The sequence below is a fragment of the Oncorhynchus gorbuscha genome, linkage group LG24 (genome assembly GCF_021184085.1).
Source record: "Oncorhynchus gorbuscha isolate QuinsamMale2020 ecotype Even-year linkage group LG24, OgorEven_v1.0, whole genome shotgun sequence".
Lineage (NCBI taxonomy): Eukaryota > Metazoa > Chordata > Actinopteri > Salmoniformes > Salmonidae > Oncorhynchus > Oncorhynchus gorbuscha.
Genome location: NC_060196.1, coordinates 36,371,390 through 36,394,242, shown reverse-complemented (window position 1 = coordinate 36,394,242; position 22,853 = coordinate 36,371,390). Strand labels below are relative to the sequence as shown.

Sequence of the window (22,853 nt, the reverse complement as noted above, 5' to 3'; positions counted from 1 at the left end):
AAAATACAAATACACTGAGATACAAAGAAAATGAATAAAATAAAATATACAATTTCTGAACCAATTCTCCCCTCCCTACTAGCACTAACTTTGCTCATAGCTACTTTACTAGAGTGGTGTTGTAAATGAAAGCCAACTTTCCAGGACATGGACATGTCTTATATGGTCAGAAATCTTAAATGATTGTTAATCTAACTGCCATGTCCAATTTACAGTAGCTATTACAGGAAGAAAATACCATGCTATTGTTTGAGGATAGTGCACAACAACATAACACTTTTATCAAGGCAACTGGTTTGATACATCAACCTCCGACCCTATATAATGTACTTACTTTCAGTAATCTTGCTCTGATTTGTCATCCTGAGATAGAATGTAGCGTAGTTGTGTTTGATAAAAATACATTTTTATATCCTAACATGATCCATGTTGTTTACAGCGTTTTGCATGAATTCCGACTCTCGATAGCCAATGATCTGGGCTTTACATGCGTATGTTAATGCCCTTTGTAGGACTAACTGCCATTGTCCCATGGCTGCGCACAAAATGATTTGTTCTCCTTTGAAAATCCAGGGGACCGCAGGTCAGTTTATGTTAGTTACGCAGCTCTCGCTGAAAAAGTACAACATGGGTACTAAGAGAGTAAACGCTAAATCGAACTTCAAGTAGACACATTTGGATGAGATTATTGCAGAACTTGACCAGGAGAGTGACACGAGGAGCCCTGCGAGCAAGAAAGACTGGAAGGAAAAACTTTTAGATCAGTAAGTCAAATAAGTTTGTGCTTCCCGTGCTAATCCAGTTGTTTAAATTGTTGCATATTTACAGTATTTAAGATATACGTATATATAATACATAGACCGGAGGCATACAATATATTAGTATAGTCTGTGTCTTATTGCCTATTGACCCACATTTCATAATAGTGATTGTGTTCCCCATACTCTATATGTCACGCCTTGGTCATTGTATTTTGTGTTTTTGTTATATGTTTGGGTAGGCCAGGGTGTGACATGGGTTTATATGTTGTTTCCTATTGGGGTTTGTATTATTTGGGATTGCGGCTGATTAGGGGTGTGTCTAGTTAGGCTTGGCTGCCTGGGGCGATTCTCAATCAGAGTCAGGTGCTTGTCGTTGTCTCTGATTGAGAACCGTATTTAGACAGCCTGACTTTCGCGTTGTATTTTGTGGGTGTTTGTTCCTGTCTTAGTGTTGTAGTCACCAGATAGGCTGTAATAGGTTTCACGTTCCGTGTGTTGTTTTTGTATTCATTCAGTTATTTCATGTATGGCGATTTATTTAATTAAAGTCATGAGTAACCTACACGCTGCATTTCGGTCTGACTCTCTTCATTCAACAGACGAACGACGTTACACTATATCATATATTTAAACAATAAGGTCTGAGGAGATGTGGTATATGGCCAATGTACCACGGCTAAGGGCTGTTCTTTTACGCACAACGCAATGAGGAGTACCTGGACATTGCCCTTAGCTGTGGTATATTGGCCATATATCACAAACCCCCGAGCTGCCTAATTGCTATAATGAACTGTTTATCAATGTACTTTAAACAGTAAAAATAAATGTGCTACGTCCTCCCGGGTGGCGCAGTGGTCTAAGGCCACTGTGCCGTCAGATACTCTGGGTTCGAGCCCAGGCTGCGAGCGGGAGGTCCGTGGGGTGACACACAATTGGCCTAGCTTCATCCGGGTTAGGGAGGGTTTGGCCGATAACGGATATCCTTGTCTCATCACGCACTAGCAACTCCTGTGGCGGGCCGGGCACAGTGCACGCTGACCAGGTCGCCAGGTGCACGGTGTCTCCTCCGACACATTGGTGCAGCTGGCTTCCGGGTTGGATGCGCGCTGTGTTAAGAAGCTGGTTGGCTTGGTTGTGTTTCGAAGGACGCATTGCTTTAAACCTTCGTCTCTCCCGAGCCCGTACGGGAATTGAAGCGATGAGACAAGATAGTAACTATCAGCAATTGGGGAGAAGAAGGGGGTAAAAAAATGTTTTTAAATAATAATACATGTGCTGTCATACCTGTGGTATACAGTCTGATATACCAAGGATGTCAGCCAATTAGTATTCAGGTCTCGAACCACCCAGTTTATAAATATGTGTTGTGTATTTGATGTGTTGATGCAATGCTCAACCCCTGCTAAAGTAAATAAGAAATAGTAAACTTCAGTTCTAACTGATTAAAAAAAACAATAGCGGTAGAGAGTAGGATGACCTGTGGGAGCCAACTTCAAAGACACCACATTCAAGTCCTTCCGGGCGCAATCTGACCCCTTGGCTGTCTCTGGCTCCACCCCCACCCCCACCTGGCCATCTAGAGGTGTGAAAGTTAGTACCTTTTATGTGGGGGCGCTAATGATCCATCATATGACATTCCTGGGAGTGTGCAAACAACAACAAAATATTACCATAGCATTTATGTATGTTCTGTATAGTTATGTACTTCCGGAGCCGGCAAAGATGGCCGCCTCGCTTCGCGTTCCTAGGAAACTATGCAGTGTTTTTTTATGTGTTATTTCTTACACTGCAAAAACTTTAGAAAAAGGGGACTATCCCTGAGAAATGTTATGAACAAATTCTTATTTACAAGAACAGTGTAGCGGATTTCCTCCTCTTCGCCTGAGGAGGAGTAAGGATCGGACCAAAACGCAGCGTGGTAAGCGTCCATATTGAGTAATTCAAAAACACAACTGAACACTCGAACAACGTCCCGCCCTGGCGTGGGACGTGGACCCCACTTCAACATAGTTTTTGTCCGCCTCCTCAACCGCCCTGGTGGCCTCTTACGAGCGGCGACCCTCGCCGCCGACCTCCGACTGGGGACCCTAGCCAGGCGGGAGACTCCGGCAGCTCCTGGCTGGCGGGAGATTCTGGCGGCTCCTGGCTGGCGGGAAACCCCGGCGGCTCCTAGCTGGCGGGAGACTCCGGCGGCTCCTGGCTGACTGACGGCTCTGGCGGCTTGGGACAGACTGGCGGCTCTGGCGGCTCGGGACAGACTGGCAGCTTTGGCTGCTCGGGACAGACGGGAGACTCTGGCGGCTCGGGACAGACGGGAGACTCTGGCGGCTCGGGACAGACGGGAGACTCTGGCGGCTCGGGACAGACGGGAGACTCTGACAGCGCTGGCCAGGAGGAAGGCTCTGGCAGCGCTGGACAGGCTGGAGCACCTGTAGGGGGAAGACGGAGAGACAACCTGTTGCGGGGAGCTGCCACCGGAGGGCTGGTGCGTGGAGGTGGCACCAGATAGACCGGACTGTGCAGGCACACTGGAGCTCTTGAGCACTGACCCTGCCCAACCTTACCTGGTTGAATGCTCCCCGTAGCCAGGCCAGTGCGGCGAGGTGGAATAGCCCACACTGGGCTGTGCTGACGAACCGGGGACACCATGCGTAAGGCTGGTGCCATGTACCCCGGCCTGAGGAGATGCAATGGAGACCAGATGCATAGAGCCGGCTTCATGGCACCTGGCTCGATGCCCACTCCAGCCCGGCCGATACGAGGAGCTGGAATGTACCACACCGGGCTATGCACACGCACCAGGGACACCGTGCGCTCCACCGCATAACACGGTGCATGCCCGGTCCCTCTCGCTCTCCGGTAGCACAGGGAGTTGGCTCAGGTCTCCTACCTGACTTAGCCACACTCCCCGTGTGCCCCTCCAAATACATTTTTGGAGCTGCCTCTCGGGCTTCCAGCCACGCTGCCGTGCTTCCTCCTCATACCGGCGCCTCTCCGCTTTCGCTGCCTCCAGCTCTGCTTTACGGCGGCGATATTCCCCTGCTTGTGCCCAGGGTCGCTTGCCCTCCAAAATCTCCTCCCAAGTCCAGGAGTCTTGTGTTTTTGGCCGCTGCTACTGCTGCCCTTTACCACGCTGCTTGGTCCTCTTGTGGTGGGTGTTTCTGTAACCGAGGAGTAAGGATCGGACCAAAACGCAGCATGGTAAGTGTCCATATTGATTTATTCAAAAACCCAACTGAACACTGGAACAAAATAATAAGCGTGAAATATACAAAACCGAAACAGTACAATGTGGCCCAAACACTCACACGGAAACAAACACCCACAAACCAATAGTGAAACCCAGGCTACCTAAGTATGATTCTCAATCAGAGACAACTAACGACACCTGCCTCTGATTGAGAACCATACTAGGCTGAACACAAAAACCAACATAGAAAAACAAACAGACTGCCCACCCCAACTCACACCCTGACCATACTAAAACAAAGAATAAAATAACAGAACTATGGTCAGAACGTGACAGACAGCTTAAACATTCCAAACACAGTTGACACAGGGCAAATTGTTTCACCAACTTATGGGACTTCTAATCATAGACAGTTGTGATACCGCCTGGATTCAAACCAGGGTGTCTGTCATGACACCTCAAGCACTGAGATACAGTGCCTTAGAACGCTGCGCCACTCAGCAGGAATGTTTCTCTGTGTGTCAGTGGAAACTGGCGGAGGGGAGCTAATAGGAGGACAGGCTCATTGTATTGGCTGGAATGGAATAAATGGAATGGCATCAAACATATGGAAACCACTTCGCTCCATTAATTCCATTCCAGCCATTACAATGAGCCTGTCCACCAACAGCTCCTCCCACCAGCCTCCACAGACACACATAGATAAACTGTAAGATACAAGATACACAGTGAGATACATCCCAAACAGCACCTGTTCAGCGATAATAGATCAAACATCCAGAAAGGACTGGAGGGAGAGAAGATAGGGTAGAATGTTTAATTGAATATTTACATACAAAATAACATTAACCATATGGATCAGATTTTTTTACTCCACTTCTGTTCTGTTGGTAACTTTTTACATTCATTATCAGCAGGTAGAAGCTCTTATGCAAAACACATTCCCATCATCCCACGAGAACATGTTTTGAGTATCCTCCTCTTCCTCCTCTTCCTCCCTCTCGCTCTGCTTCACCCTCCTCCTCAACATCTCTCAGTGCCACTTGTTCCTACTTTAATGACCTGTGTGCAGCTCCCACTGTCAAGCCCATTCCCCCCTAACTACAGGCTCTGAGCCAGTGAGACCTTGCGTCAATCTCCATGTCAGCTTAGCATCAAATTTGCATGGGAATTCTAATTTCCCAGCATGCTATGTTGGCCTCCCGCAGACCGGAATAAAGGACAAAGCTCATGAGGTGGAGCTGTCCATCAGGAACTTTATGTCATGTGCTGTTCTTTCCCGAACCACTCGCTGTGATTCTGATCTGTAAAGACGGATTCCAGCAGAGAACGAGAGCTAACGGCTGCAGGGGAAATGCTTTATAATAACATCCAGTAATAAACCATTCACTAAGGCATTTATCAACAGAGTAACTTAGTTGCAAATTGAAGGTGGAAATTACAACATATGTATCCTGCATTATCATAGAAAGACAGACACAATGAAGGTTGTGCACAGCCTGCCTTTCAACATGATCAAAATCACATTTTAAGTGTGTTAGGGGAGTCCGAACGTTTTGGAACTCTCCGCCGAGACTGTGGCCTAGTCTGTTAACCCTTATACTTTTCAAAATAAATAGCATATTTCCATCACTTTATTTCATTAAATTAACTGTGAGTATTAGCGTATCTGCTTTGTAAACAAGACTAATTAGGCTTTAGAAAATAATTGCCCCTGTTTGTCTGAATTATATTCCTGGACCCTGTTATATCCTAAAAGATAAATAAATAAATAAATCACTGCGAGAGAGATGGAGAGAAAGCAAGAGAGAGAGAACAGAGAGAGAAAGAGAGCGAGAAAGAAATAAAGAGAGGGAGAGAGAGAGATGTCTTCATTGTTATTCTACAGTATGGAAAGTAGTGGAAGTGGGGAAGGACCCTTGAATGAGTGGGTGTGTCCAGACGTTTGACTGGTACTGTTTATCAACGAATTGGCGTAGGCACTAGAAGAGTCTGCAGCACCCGGCCTCACCCTACTAGAATCTGAATTCAAATGTCTACTGTTTGCTGATGATCTGGTGCTTCTGTCCCCAACCAAGGAGGGCCTACAGCAGCACCTAGATCTTCTGTGCATATTCTGTCAGACCAGTAAATCTCAGTAAGATGACGATAACGGTGTTCCAAAAAAGGTTCAGTTGCCACGACCACATATGCAAATTCCATCTAGACGCCGTAGAGCACACAAAAACAATGCTTACCTCGGCCTAAACATCAGCGCCACAGGTAACTTCCACAAAGCTGTGAACGATCTGATAGGCAAGGCACGTATGGCATTCTATGCCATCAAAAGGAACATACAATTCGACATATCAATTAGGATCTGGCTAAAAAATACTTTAATCAGTTATGGAACCCTTTGCTCTTTATGTTTGTGAATTCTCAAAATAAGACAAACAGCAAATTAAGAATCTGCATGCAAAATTCTTCAAAACTCTCCTCTGTGTATGTAACGGCTCTCATCGGTGGAAGGAAGAGTGGACCAAAGCGCAGCGTGGAAAGTGTTCATTATATTTATTTTCAAGAAACACTCAAACAAAAATAACAAATCCAAAAAAACGAAAGCAAAAAGTTCCATCAGGCACAAATGGAAAATCACAACCAGATCCCCAATCAGAGACAACGATAGACGATAGCCTCTGATCGGGAACCACACTCGGCAAAACAACTCGGCAAAACAACAAAGAAATAGAAAATATAGATTTTCCCACCCGAGTCACATCCTGACCTAACCAAACATAGAGAATAAATAAGGATCTCTAAGGTCAGGGCGTGACAGTACCCCCTTCCCCCCCTCCCAAAGTTGCGGACTCTGGCCGCAAACCTGAACCTATAGGGGAGGGTCCGGGTGGGCATCTACTCTCGGTGGGGGCTCCGGTGCGGGACGCAGACCCCGCTCTGCTTTAGGCTCCCCCCACTACAGTGGCACCTTCGGTGCAGGGATTGTCACCGGGACCTCCGGACCGTAGATCGTCGCTGTGGGCTCCGGACACACGCTCCCCACGGTAAGCACGGGGAGTTGGCTTAGGTCTAAACCCTACCTCCACCAATCTCCCTGTGTGCCCTCCCCCCCCATTTGGGGGGGGGGGAGCTGCCTCTCGTGCTTCCGTCGTTGAGCTAACTCTTGGCATAGTCACCGTTCCGCTCTCGCTGCCTCCATCTGCTCCCTTGGACGGCGATCCTCCCCGGCCCGTGTCCAGGGTCCTTCTCCCTCCAGGATTTCCTCCCATGTCCCGTCCTCCTAGCCACCCTGCTTGGTCCTTCTTTGGTGCTGTGTTCTGTAACGGCTCTCGTCGGTGGAAGGAAGAGTGGACTAAAGCGCAGCGTGGGAAGTGGCAGACAGCTGTCTCTGATTGGAAACCATACTCGGCAAAACAACAAAGATTTTCCCACTTGAGTCACACCCTGACCTAACCAAACATAGAGAATAAATAAGGATCTCTAAGGTCAGGGTGTGACAGTGTACAACGGAAAACACCAAATATTGCATGCAGAGCAGAATTAGGTAGATATCCGCTAATGATCAAAATCCAGAAAAGAGCCGTTAAATTCTACATCCTCATAAAAGGAAGCGATTCCCAAACCTTTCATAACAAAGCCATCACCTACAGAGAAAATTAACTTGGAGAAGAGCCTCCTAAGCAAGCTGGTCCTGGGGCTCTATTCACAAACACAAACAGGCCCCAAGGACAGCAACACAATTAGACCCAACCAAATCATGAGAAAACAAAAAGATAATTACTTGACACATTGGAAATAATTTACCAAAAAACAGAGCAAACTGGAACGTTATTGGGCCCAAAACAGAGACTACACAGTGGCAGAATACCTGACCATGACTGACCCAAAATTAAGGAAATCTTTGACTATGTACAGACTCAGTGAGCATAGCCGTGCTATTTGAAAAGCCCACCAAAGGCAGACCTGGCTCTCAAGAGAAGACAGGCTATGTGCACACTGCCCACAAAATGAGATGGAAACTGCATTTCCTAACCTCCTGCCAAATGTTTGACCATATTAGAGACACTTATTTCTCTCAGATTACACAGACCCACAAATAATTTTAAAGCAAATCCAATTTGGATAAACTCCCATATCTATTGGGTGAAATACCATAGTGTGCAATCACAGCAGCTATATTTGTGACCTTTTGCCACAAGAAAAGGGCAACAAGTGAAGAACAAACACCATTCTAAATACAACCTATATTTATGTTGATTTATTTTCCCTTTTTTACTATTTGCACATCATTACAAAACTGCATATAGACATAATATGACATTTGAAATGTCGTTATTCTTTTGTAACTTTTGTGAGTGTAATGTTTACTGTTCACGTTTTTGTTTATTATCTATTTCACTTGCTATGGCAAAGTAAACATGTTTCCCATGCCAATAAATCCCCTTAAATTGAAATTGAATTGAGAGAGAAAGAGAGGGAGAGAGAGAGAGAGAGAGAGAGAGAGAGAGAGAGAGAGAGAGAGAGAGAGAGAGAGAGAGAGAGAGGGGGGGAGAAAGAGAAAGAGAGAGAACCAGCATCATCATCTCTCATTAAGTAATGAGTAGTGATTGGTATGAAATTACTTCACCTCACAGTCTGGTTGTCCATTAGTTTGTTAATCAACAGCGTATGACTGCCAGGCAGCAGCTAAATCCTCCTGCAAACAAACCACCCGCCCAGTCACTGACCTTCGACACACACACACACACACACACACACACACACACACACACACACACACACACACACACACACACACACACACACACACACACACACACACACACACACACACACACACACACACACACACACACACACACACACACACACACACACACACACACACACACACACACACACACACACACACACACGCACGCACTACACACTACACACCCCTCAACATCCAATCCTGTATTAGCATAATAAGGGCCAAAGAAGCCAATGTTTGCTGATGATCAGTATGCATTTATTCACAGGAAGCTGTTGTCATGTAGCACCTGGTTTATTCCAGGCCGGTCTGTTCTGTAATCAAAGCTGAGGTTCAGGTTAAACTACCGGCATTATAATGCTCTCAACGCTCAGAGCTCAGTGGTCTCGTCGCATTCAGAATGAGATGGGTAGAGAAACTCTGTGAGAGGAGTTCATGATTAAAGACTTACAAACAGGGTATAGGAGTCATTCATGAGGGTGATGAACCAACACTTTACATACTACAGCAACATCTTAACTGAGAAGACATTTTTACCGTCATGTCATAAATATTGTTTTAGTTGTTAGAGCCTGCAAGGAAATGTCAGTTGTGTCACATTGAAATAAGAGAAAGGCTCATCAGGCTACAACAGTGAACAGGCTAGACTTGTGACAGCATTGGTGAAATAGAGTATATTAGAAACAACAAGCTCACTCTAACGACAAGGACAGTTAAAAGCAATGCTTTATGTTTTGCTATAGCGTCATGCTATATGATGCAACCAGAACAACAGGACTGATCCCTCTCTGTAGGTCAAAGAACATCCAGCTCAATAGATGGGAGACGGTCAACAGTAAATGTGACCCATCACCTCAATTTGGTCTTATGGAGCAACATTTTAAATGTTTTTTTTATTTTTACATTGGATAAAAGTACAGACTCAGAGCTACAACATGGTATATCGTACACTGCAGTTGAGGAACAATGGGAAAGTCATTCTGCTATGCAGGTTGATAAACGTGTAACCCCACTTTTGTGAAAATGGCCTTGAATGTGTTTTGGTACACCTACTGGAAAGCTCTTTGTCTACACCCATTCAGCATAGTTCACACCCTCTTAAGCCTTAGCCCCACCCATCTCTTTAAGGATTCACACGTGAGGCCATGAGGTAAACAGAGTAGGGTAGTGTAGTAAACAACCAAAGATTTCAAGAGTAAAGTCATGAAAGTAGTTGCAAAGAGTAGTAGTACAAATACACTTGATCTAGTCCTTGGCCCATATCCTAATCTTCGGAGCAGGTCACGTTGTTCTTCACATTACCGTCTCTGGTAAACACACACTATATGAAATAACATCTACGTTTATTTGTCACATGCACAGGATACAGAATGTGTAAAACAGGACAGTGAAATGGTTACTTGCATAGTAGAAATATCAAAACTAAAATGTGTCCAGATAAAAATATTGTACAAATATTTCATAGTTATTAGATGATGCTTTCACACTTGTTTAAATTGACGGGTCATGTGAAGTAAATGTTATAACCAGCCCCAGCCACATCTAACTAAGTCAATGAGTCACTATTGTCTAGACATGTATACATGTTCATGAAATATAATAGATGGCTGTAATCACCCCCAGACACACCTGGCTAACTTGATGTGTCATGTAATCATCTGGCGAAGTGGAGCCTTTTGTTTAGACATGTAGCTAGCAACGCTACAGTGCAAACAAATTGCCATAGTTAGCCACTGTGCATGAAATGCTGTAGCATGAATCTGAAGTCAGCTAAAACTAACCAACTGGGTTCAACGTTACCTACAGTTGAAGTCGGAAGTTTACTTACACTTTAGGTCAGAGTCATTAAAACTAGTTTTTCAACCACACCACACATTTCTTGTTAACAAACTATAGTTTGGCAAGTCAGTTAGGACATCTACTTTGTACATGACACAAGTAATTTTTCCAACAATTGTTTATAGACAGATTTTTTTCACTTATAATAGACTGTATCACAATTCCAGTGGGTCAGAAGTTTACATACACTAAGTTGACTGTGCCATTAAACTGCTTGGAAAATTTCAGAAAATTATGTCATGTCTTTAAAAGCTTCTGATAGGCTAATTGACATTTTTGAGTCAATTGGAGGTGTACCTGTGGATGTATTTCAAGGCCTACCTTCATACTCAGTGCCTCTTTGCTTGACATCATGGGAAAATCAAAAGAACTCAGGCAAAAGTATTGGAGACCTCCACAAGTCAAGTACATCCTTGGGAGCAATTTCCAAATACCTGAAGGTGCCACGTTCATCTGTACAAACAATAGTACACAAGTATAAACACCATGTGACCACACAGCGGTCATACCGCTCAGGAAGGAGACACGTTCTATCTCCTAGAGTTGAATGTACTTCGGTGCAAAAAGTGCAAATCAATCACAGAACAACAGCAAAGGACCTCGTGAGGATGCTGGAGGAAACAGGTACAAAATTATATTATCCACAGTAAAACGAGTCCTATATCGACATAACCTGAGAGGCCGCTCAGCAAGGAAGAAACCACTGCTCCAAAACTGCCTAAGAAATGCCAGACTACGGTTTCCAACTGCACATGGGGAAAGATCGCACTTTTTGGAGAATGTCCTCTGGTCTGATGAAACAAAAATAGAACTGTTTGGCCATAATGACCATAGTTATGATTGGAGGAAAAGGGGGAAGCTTGCAAGCCGAAGAACACCATCCCAACCGTGAAGCACGGGGTGGCAGCATCATGTTGTGGGTGGTGCTTTGCTGCAGGGGGGACTGGTGCATTTCACAAAATAGATGCCATCATGAGGTAGGAAAATTATGTGGATATATTGAGGCAAAATCTCAAGACATGGCTCTTCCAAATGTGTCTTCAAAATGGACAATGACCCCAAGCATACACAACAATGTCAAGGCATTGCAGTGGCCATCACAAAGCCTTGATCTCAATCTTATAGAAAATCTGTGGACAGAACAGAAAAAGCGTGTGCGGGCAAGGAGGCCTACAAACCTGCCTCAGTTACACCAGCTCTGTCAGGAGGAATGGGCCAAAATTCACCCAACTTATTGTTGGAAGCTTGTGGAAGGCTACCCGAAACGTTTGACCCAAGTCAAACACTTTAAAGGCAATGCTACCAAATACTAATTGAGTGTATGCAAACTTCTGACCCACTGGGAATGTGATGAAAGAAATAAAAGCTGAAATAAATCATTCTCTCTACTATTATTCTGACATGTCACACTTAAAATAAAGTGGTGATCCTAACTATCCTAAAACAGGGAATTTTTACTAGGATTAAATGTCAGGAATTGTGAAAACCTGAGTTAAAATGTTATTTATCCGTTATTTTACCAGGTAAATTAACTGAGAACACATTCTCATTTACAGCAATGACCTGGGGAATGGTTACAGGGGAGAGGAGGGGGATGAATGAGACAATTGTAAACTGGGGATTATTAGGTGACCGTGATAGTTTGAGCGTCAAATTGGAAATTTAGCCAGGACACCAGGGTTAACACCCCTACTCTCACAATAAGTGCCATGGGATCTTTAATGACCTCAGAGAGTCAGGACACCCGTTTAACGTTCCATCCGAAAGATGGCACCCTACACAGGACAATGTCCCCAATCACTGCCCTGGGGCATTGGGATATTTTTTTAGACCAGAGGAAAGAGTGCCTTGTACTGGGCCTCCAACACCACTTCCAGCAGCATCTGGTCTCCCATTCAGGGACTGACGAGGACGAACCCTGCTTAGTTTCAGAAGCAAGCCAGCAGTGGTATGCAGGGTGTATTTGGCTAAGGTGTATGTAAACTCCAGACTTCAACTGTAGCTAAAAACATTAGGATATAACTAGTAATGCCAATGGCTTTCTGAGTTACAAATAATATTACTACACAGATCATACATGTAACGTTAGCTAGAGAGCCAGCAAGCTAACGTCCTCTAGCTAGCAAACAGTATGCTTTAACTTGCAAAGAAAAATACTTTCTGACAAAATTACAAATGTATATTATTTGAAAATGTAGCTCGACTCTTGTATACATGGATGAACGCATGTTTGGCCCTTTGTGTCAAGTCACTCCGGTTCACACTAACCGTGTGCAGAAAGTAGTCACAACTTTTTCCCACTGATCTTTGGTGATAGCACCTGCTAAATTCAGGGCAGCAATTTTGTTGAGAGCAGTAGCAGCACTTTTGCAGTTCTTTGTGGCTAAAGTTATATCTTTATAAAAAGCCACGGTAGCAAGGATTATCTACACATACTGAGCAGCTCATGTTATAGATAGAAGCATGCTACATGGCAGATGAATCTGAACACATCTCTAGGCATGTCCAACCCATCCATCATCTTAGCCACTCATGGCTAGCGGGAAGGTTCCTGGGTTTTTCCTTGGCTAAACCAACTAGGCTCATAATTTAGCAATTATAACCCTATAACCCTAACCCATATTTACAGATGAAATACACATTTGATATTAACCTTTAGTGACTACACATCCCGAATGCGGGAGCGTAATCATCGAATAACACTAATTAGCATAACGCAACGGACATAAATATTCCTATTCATGAAAATCACAAATGAAATATATTGAGACACAGCTTAGCCTTTTGTTAATCACCCTGTCATCTCAGATTTTCAAAATATGTTTTTACAGCCAAAGCTAGACAAGCATTTGTGTAAGTTTATCGATAGCCTAGCATAGCATTTTGTCCAGCTAGCAGCATGTAACTTGGTCACGGAAATCAGAAAAGCAATCAAATTAAATTGTTTACCTTTGATGAGCTTAGGATGTTTTCACTCACGAGACTCCCCGTTAGATAGCAAATGTTCCTTTTTTCCAAAAATATAATTTTTGTAGGCGAATTAGCTCCGCTTGTTCTTCACGTTTGGCTGAGAAATCGCCCGGAAATTGCAGTCACGAAAACGCAGATGAATATTCCAAATTAGATCCATAATATCGACAGAATCATGGCAAACGTTGTTTAGAATCAATCCTCAAGGTGTTTTTCAAATATCTATTCGATAATATATCCGTTGGGACAATTCGTTTTTCAGTAGGACCGATTGGAATAATGGCTACCTCTGTATTTTACGCAAGAGTCACTCTGGGAGCCATCAGGTGACCACTTGCGCAATGTAGCCGCTTACGGGTATTCTTCATCATAAATGCGTAAAACTACATCACGATACTGTAGACACCTTCGGGAATACGGAGAAAGAGTAATCTGGTTGATAGCCCATTCACTGCTCAATAGGGACGCATTGGAACGCAACGCTTTCAAAACATGAGGCACTTCCAGATTTGATTTTTCTCAGGCTATCACCTGCAACATCAGTTCTGTTATACTCACAGACAATATTTTTTACAGTTTTGGAAACTTTAGAGTGTTTTCTATCCTAAGCTGTCAATTATATGCATATTCTAGCATCTTGTCCTGACAAAATATTCCGTTTACTACAGGAACGTATTTTTCCCAAAATGTAAATACTGCCCCCCTCGTCACAAAAGTTAAGGCACATGAAAGTCCACCTGTTCCAGAATGCATTTCAGCCAAAAAACGCATTTTGAAAACAAAAATCATACAAATGCCTCTCCAGTAAAGTTGTGATGTGCGACACATGCCTATGGGTGACAAATGTCAAAAGTGTTTACCCTCAAGAAGGATACAGGTTGGCTGGTATTTATAATAACCACATACAGGTTCCTATTACAGCTTCAGCCTCTCAGCCTGTCAGGGTCCTGTGTTAAGGATTAATTGAGTGGAAATATCAAGAGGGAAAACAGAAGCAGAAAGATGCCTGGGTTCTATTCCTGTATGATATTATAGTGAGCTTGAATGGTAAAGGTCATTCTTAAGTCTCTGTTCCAAATGACACCCTATTCCCTACATAGCGCACTAATTTTGATCAGAGCCCTATGAGCCCTGGTCTAAAGAAGTGTACTATATGGGGAATAGATTGTCATCTGAGAGTCTGTTTCATAGGGCAGCAGAGGTTGTGCGTGCTCAGATTTTGTGTCTTGCACTAGATGTTGACTTGCACTGGATATTACAAAGCATGTATTTTTATTACTTCATCTAGAACCTGCTTTCAAGGTAGGTGGGCTCTAAATGTTGAGTATTTCCATGTGTTTCTCTGACATGGAGAGAGAGAGAGGGAGAGAGAGCAGAGAGAAAGAGAGCAGAGAGAGATGAGATTATTAGATATGTTTAGAGAGAAACGTGCTATAAATATAGCAGAGTAGATGAACTAATCACTGAACCAGTGGTGGAAAAAGTACTTAACTGTCATACGTAACTGTCATGTCATTCTATTAAGATACCTTAATAGAAACCAACTCAAGTAAAAGTGACAGTCACCCAGTAAAATACTACTTGACTAAAAGTCAACAATTATTTGTTTTTAAATATACTTAAGTATCAAAAGTAAACGTAATTGCTAAAGTATACTTAAGCATCAAAAGTAAAAGTATAAATAATTTCAAATTGCTATTAAAAAAAACAGACGGCACCCTTTTCTTGTTTTAATTTTCACGTATAACCAGGGGCACATTCCAACACTCAGACATCATTTGCAAAAGAAGCATGTGTGTTTAGTGAGTCCGCCAGATCAGAGGCAGTAAATCAAATCAAATCGTATTGGTCACACACACGGTTACCAGATGTTATTGTGAGTGGAGCAAAATGCTTGTGCTTCTAGTTCCGACCGTGCAGTAATATCTAACAACATCTAACAATTCCACAACTACTTAATGCACACAAATCTAAGTAAAGGAATGGAATAAGAATATATAGATATAAATATTATGGATGAGCAATGACTGAGCGGCATAGGCAAGATGCACTAGATGGTGTACATACATACGGGATGAGTAATGCAATAGATGGTATATACATACGGGAGGAGTAATGCAAGATATGTAAACATTATTAAAGTGGCATTATTAAAGTGACTAGTGATCCATTTATTAAAGTGGCCAGTGATTTCAAGTCTGTATATAGGCAGCAGCCTCTCTGTGTTAGTGACAGCTGTTTAACAGTCTGATGGCCTTGAGGTAGAACCTCTTTTTCAGTCTCTCAGTCCCAGCTTTGATGCACCTGTACTGACCTCGTCTTCTGGATGGTAGCAGGGTGAACAGGCAGTGGCTCGGGTGGTTTGTTGTCCTTTATGATATTTTTGGCCTTCCTGTGACAACGGGTGCTGTAGGTGTCCTGGAGGGCAAATAGTTTGCCCCCGGTGATGCGTTGTGCAGACCGCACCACCCTCTGGAGAGCCCTGCGGTTGTGGGCGGTGCAATTGCCGTGCCAGGGGGTGATGCAGCCCGACAGGATGCTCTCGATTGTGCATCTGTAAAAGTGTGAGGGATTCAGATGACAAGCCAAATTTCTTCAGCCTCCTGAGGTTGAAGAGGCGCTGTTGCGCCTTCTTCACCACACTGTCTGTGTGGGTGGACCATTTCAGTTTGTCCGTGATGTGTACGCCAAGGAACCTTCCAACGTGTTTACTGCCGTCCCGTCGATGTGGATGGGGGGGGGTTGCTCGCTCTGCTGAAATCCTTGATCATGTTCTTTGTTTTGTTGATGTTGCGTGTGAGGTTGTTTTCCTGACACCACACTCTGAGTGCCCTCACCTCCTCCATATAGGCTGTCTTGTCGTTGTCATGGACCAATCCTACTACTGTTGTGTCGTCTGCAAACTTGATGATTGAGTTGGAAGCGTGGCCACGCAGTCATGGGTGAACAGGGAGTACAGAAGGGGCTGAGCATGCACCCTTGTGGGGCCCCAGTGTTGAGGATCAGCGAAGTGGAGATGTTGTTTCCTACCTTCACCACCTGTGGGCGGCCCGTCAGGAAGTCCAGAAACCAATTGCACAGTGCGGGGTTGAGATAGTTCAGTTACCTTTGCCTTACCATTTAGTTCAGTTACCTTTGCCTTATTTGTCATGCAGGTGAAAGAGGACCCAAAAGCGACTTAACAGAAACAGAGTTTATTTAAGTCCAAAACGGAATAACAGAAATCCTCTAGACTTGTAGAGGGGAAATAACTGGAGAAGCGGCCACAGACTGCAGGTCGCTTCGGGTAGGCGCAGGCCGTAGTCGACAGAGACACCTACTCACACGCAGCATCTGATGAAGGCAAAAAAACACGACAGGACAGGGCGATACACAATCACAGCAAAAACACGACAGGACAGGGCGAAACGCAATCACAGCATGGTGAATACAATACAAGGAACCGACGGGACAGGAACGGATCACAAAGGAATAAATAGGGACTCTAATCAGGGGAAAGGATCGGGAACAGGTGTGGGAAGACTAAATGATGATTAGGGGAATAGGAACAGCTGGGAGCAGGAACGGAACGATAGAGAGAAGAGAGAGCGAGAGAGTGAGAGAGGGAGGGGGAGAGAGAGGGATAGAAGGAGGGAAAGAACCAAATAAGACCAGCAGAGGGAAACGAATAGCATGGGGAGCACAGGGACAAGACATGATAATAAATGACAAACATGACAGTACCCCCACTCACCGAGCGCCTCCTGGCGCACTCGAGGAGGATCCTGGCGGCAACGGAGGAAATCATCGATGAGTGAACGGTCCAGCACGTCCCGAGACGGAACCCAACTCCTCTCCTCAGGACCGTAACCCTCCCAATCCACTAGGTATTGGTGACCCCGTCCCCGAGAACGCATGTCCATGATCTTATGTACCTTGTAAATAGGTGCGCTCTCGACAAGGACGGGAGGGGGAGGGAAGACGAACGGGGGTGCGAAGAAAGGGCTTAACACAGGAGACATGGAAGACAGGATGGACGCGACGAAGATGTCGCGGAAGAAGCAGTCGCACAGCGACAGGATTGACGACCTGGGAGACACGGAACGGACCAATGAACCGCGGAGTCAACTTACGAGAAGCTGTCGTAAGAGGAAGGTTGCGAGTGGAAAGCCACACTCTCTGGCCGCAACAATACCTTGGACTCTTAATCCTGCGTTTATTGGCGGCTCTCACCGTCTGTGCCCTGTAACGGCAAAGTGCAGACCTCACCCTCCTCCAGGTGCGCTCACAACGTTGGACAAACGCTTGAGCGGAGGGAACGCTGGACTCGGCAAGCTGGGATGAGAACAGAGGAGGCTGGTAACCCAGACTACTCTGAAACGGAGATAACCCGGTAGCAGACGAAGGAAGCGACCAGTGAGCGTATTCTGCCCAGGGGAGCTGTTCTGCCCAAGACGCAGGGTTTCTGAAAGAAAGGCTGCGTAGTATGCGACCAATCGTCTGATTGGCCCTCTCTGCTTGACCGTTAGACTGGGGATGAAACCCGGAAGAGAGACTGACGGACGCACCAATCAAACGACAGAACTCCCTCCAAAACTGTGACGTGAATTGCGGGCCTCTGTCTGAAACGGCGTCTAACGGGAGGCCATGAATTCTGAATACATTCTCAATAATGATTTGTGCCGTCTCCTTAGCGGAAGGAAGTTTAGCGAGGGGAATGAAATGTGCCGCCTTAGAGAACCTATCGACAACCGTCAGAATCACAGTCTTCCCCGCAGACAAAGGCAGACCGGTAATGAAGTCTAAGGCAATGTGAGACCATGGTCGAGAAGGAATGGGGAGCGGTCTGAGACGACCGGCAGGAGGAGAGTTACCCGACTTAGTCTGCGCGCAGTCCGAACAAGCAGCCACGAAACGGCGCGTGTCACGCTCCTGAGTCGGCCACCAAAAGCGCTGGCGAATAGACGCAAGAGTGCCTCGAACACCGGGATGACCAGCTAACTTGGCAGAGTGAGCCCACTGAAGAACAGCCAGACGAGTGGAAACAGGAACGAAAAGGAGGTTACTAGGACAAGCGCGCGGCGACGCAGTGTGCGTGAGTGCTTGCTTAACCTGTCTTTCAATTCCCCAGACTGTTAACCCGACAACACGCCCATAAGGAAGAATCCCCTCGGGATCAGTAGAAGCCACAGAAGAACTAAACAGACGGGATAAGGCATCAGGCTTGGTGTTCTTGCTACCCGGACGGTAAGAAATCACAAACTCGAAACGAGCGAAAAACAACGCCCAACGAGCTTGACGGGCATTAAGTCGTTTGGCAGAACGGATGTACTCAAGGTTCTTATGGTCTGTCCAAACGACAAAAGGAACGGTCGCCCCCTCCAACCACTGTCGCCATTCGCCTAGGGCTAAGCGGATGGCGAGCAGTTCACGGTTACCCACATCATAGTTGCGCTCAGATGGCGACAGGCGATGAGAAAATAAGCGCAAGGATGAACCTTATCGTCAGACTGGAAGCGCTGGGATAGAATGGCTCCCACGCCTACCTCTGAAGCGTCAACCTCGACAATGAATTGTCTAGTGACGTCAGGAGTAACGAGGATAGGAGCGGACGTAAAACGTTCTTTTAGAAGATCAAAAGCTCCTGGGCGGAACCGGACCACTTAAAACACGTCTTGACAGAAGTAAGAGCTGTGAGAGGGCAGCAACTTGACCGAAATTACGAATGAAACGCCGATAGAAATTAGCGAAACCTAAAAAGCGCTGCAACTCGACACGTGACCTTGGAACGGGCCAATCACTGACAGCTTGGACCTTAGCGGAATCCATCTGAATGCCTTCAGCGGAAATAACGGAACCGAGAAAAGTAACGGAGGAGACATGAAAAGAGCACTTCTCAGCCTTTACGTAGAGACAATTCTCTAAAAGGCGCTGTAGAACACGTCGAACGTGCTGAACATGAATCTCGAGTGACGGAGAAAAATCAGGATATCGTCAAGATAGACAAAAACAAAAATGTTCAGCATGTCTCTCAGAACATCATTAACTAATGCCTGAAAAACAGCTGGCGCATTGGCGAGACCGAACGGCAGAACCCGGTACTCAAAATGCCCTAACGGAGTGTTAAACGCCGTTTTCCACTCGTCCCCCTCTCTGATGCGCACGAGATGGTAAGCGTTACGAAGGTCCAACTTAGTAAAGCACCTGGCTCCCTGCAGAATCTCGAAGGCTGATGACATAAGGGGAAGCGGATAACGATTCTTAACCGTTATGTCATTCAGCCCTCGATAATCCACGCAGGGGCGCAGAGTACCGTCCTTCTTCTTAACAAAAAGAACCCCGCCCGGCCGGAGAAGAAGAAGGCACTATGGTACCGGCGTCAAGAGACACAGACAAATAATCCTCGAGAGCCTTACGTTCGGGAGCCGACAGAGAGTATAGTCTACCTCGAGGAGGAGTGGTCCCCGGAAGGAGATCAATACTACAATCATACGACCGGTGAGGAGGAAGGGAGTTGGCTCGGGACCGACTGAAGACCGTGCGCAGATCATGATATTCCTCCGGCACTCCTGTCAAATCGCCAGGTTCCTCCTGAGAAGTAGGGACAGAAGAAACGGGAGGGATGGCAGACATTAAACACTTCACATGACAAGAAACGTTCCAGGATAGGATAGAATTACTAGACCAATTAATAGAAGGATTATGACATACTAGCCAGGGATGACCCAAAACAACAGGTGTAAACGGTGAACGGAAAATCAAAAAAGAAATAGTCTCACTGTGGTTACCAGATACTGTGAGGGTTAAAGGTAGTGTCTCAAATCTGATACTGGGAAGATGACTACCATCTAAGGCGAACATGGGCGTAGGCTTATCTAACTCTCTGAAAGGAATGTCATGTTTCCGAACCCATGCTTCGTCCATGAAACAACCCTCAGCCCCAGAGTCTATCAAGGCACTACATGTAGCACCCGAACCGGTCCAGCGTAGGTGGACCGACAAAGTAGTACAGGACCTTGATGGAGAGACTTGAGTAGTTGCGCTCACCTGTAGCCCTCCGCTTACAGATGAGCTCTGGCTTTTACTGGACATGAATTAACAAAATGTCCAGCAACTCCGCAATAGAGGCACAGGCGGTTGGTGATCCTCCGTTCCCTCTCCTTATTCGAGATGCGAATCCCTCCCAGCTGCATGGGCTCAGTCTCAAAGCCAGAGGAGGGAGATGGTTGCGATGCGGAGCAGGGAAACACCGTTGATGCGAGCTCTCTTCCACGAGCCCGGTGACGAAGATCTACCCGTCGTTCTATGCGGATGGCGAGAGCAATCAAAGAGTCCACATCTGAAGGAACCTCCCGGGAGAGAATCTCATCCTTAACCACTGCGTGGAGTCCCTCCAGAAAACGAGCGAGCAGCGCCGGCTCGTTCCACTCACTAGAGGCAGCAAGAGTGCGAAACTCAATGGAATAATCCGTTATGGACCGTTCACCTTGGCATAAGGAAGCCAGGGCCCTAGAAGCCTCCCCACCAAAAACTGAACGGTCAAAAACCCGAATCATCTCCTCTTTAAAGTTCTGGAATTTGTTAGAGCAATCAGCCCTTGCCTCCCAGATAGCTGTGCCCCATTCTCGAGCCCGGCCAGTAAGGAGTGAAATGACGTAAGCAACCCGAGCTCTCTCTCTAGAGTATGTGTTGGGTTGGAGAGAGAACACAATCTCACACTGCGTGAGAAAGGAGCGGCACTCAGTGGGCTGCCCGGAGTAGCAAGGTGGGTTATTAACCCTAGGTTCTGGAGGCTCGGCAGGCCAGGAAGTAACAGGTGGCACGAGACGTAGACTCTGGAACTGTCCAGAGAGGTCGGAAACCTGAGCGGCCAGGTTCTCCACGGCATGGCGAGCAGCGGACAATTCCTGCTCGTGTCTGCCGAGCATGGCTCCTTGGATCTCGACGGCAGTGTAACGAGCGTCTGAAGTCGCTGGGTCCATTCCTTGGTCGGTTCCTTCTGTCATGCAGGTGAAAGAGGACCCAAAAGCGACTTAACAGAAACAGAGTTTATTTAAGTCCAAAACGGAATAACAGAAATCCTCTAGACTTGTAGAGGGGAAATAACTGGAGAAGCGGCCACAGACTGCAGGTCGCTTCGGGTAGGCGCAGGCCGTAGTCGACAGAGACACCTACTCACACGCAGCATCTGATGAAGGCAAAAAAACACGACAGGACAGGGCGATACACAATCACAGCAAAAACACGACAGGACAGGGCGAAACGCAATCACAGCATGGTGAATACAATACAAGGAACCGACGGGACAGGAACGGATCACAAAGGAATAAATAGGGACTCTAATCAGGGGAAAGGATCGGGAACAGGTGTGGGAAGACTAAATGATGATTAGGGGAATAGGAACAGCTGGGAGCAGGAACGGAACGATAGAGAGAAGAGAGAGCGAGAGAGTGAGAGAGGGAGGGGGAGAGAGAGGGATAGAAGGAGGGAAAGAACCAAATAAGACCAGCAGAGGGAAACGAATAGCATGGGGAGCACAGGGACAAGACATGATAATAAATGACAAACATGACATTATTGGGTACAGGAACAATGGTGGCCATCTTGAAGCATGTGGGGACAGCAGACTGGTATTGGGAGAGATTGAATATGTCCGTAAACACACCAGCCAGCTGGTTTGCGCATGCTCTGTGGATGTGGCTAGGGATGCCTTGAGAGGCGAGGGTTAACACGTTTAAATGTCTTACTCACGTCAGCCACGGAGAAGGAGAGCCCGCAGTCCTTGTCAGCTGGCCGCATTGGTTGCACTGTATTAGAAGATGTTTAGTTTGTCTGGAGGCAAGATGTCAATGCTATTTTCCTTAGGAATGTAGTAAGGTAAATGTTGTCCAAAATATACATAGTAAAGTACAGATATCACAAAAAACGACTTAAGTAGGACTTAGTACTTTACACCACTGCTAGAAACACCAGTGATAACCAGACTGCAACAAAGGTCTGATATTCACAGGACCACATTCAATAGTAGTATTTGTTGTTCGCTTGTCCTCTGAAAACTGAAAATGGAAACCTTATGAACAGCTAAGTGAGATAGATTCTCCTGCTACTTCAACACAACTCTGTTGTGAGTATACGGGGCAATCCAAGCTGTTCCCTGCTCTTCCCTGGTCCAGCACTTTATTTGGCAGCCAGCCAAAACGATGAAAATAAATCAACCTTAAATCTGGAGAAATAATACTTTAATGGGTGTGGTCCCCTTATGTCTGAGTCTGAAATTGGACCTTATTGCATACAATATATAGTGCACTACTTTTTCTCAGGGCTCATAAGGTGTCATTGGGGACTCACACTAAGCAGTATCATG

At 45.7% G+C, this 22,853-nt stretch overlaps 1 protein-coding gene across 1 annotated transcript in view; it reads right to left on the bottom strand.

Moving 5' to 3' along the window:
* Positions 1-6,890: 6,890 nt before the first annotated feature.
* The window catches only part of LOC124012233 (KH domain-containing, RNA-binding, signal transduction-associated protein 3-like), a 177,451-nt gene continuing 161,488 nt past the window's right edge, over positions 6,891-22,853 (bottom strand). Inside the window, exon 7 of the mRNA XM_046325709.1 lies at positions 6,891-7,352. Within this exon, the coding sequence (XP_046181665.1) occupies positions 6,891-7,352 (462 nt within the window). The remainder of the gene's footprint in view (positions 7,353-22,853) is intronic.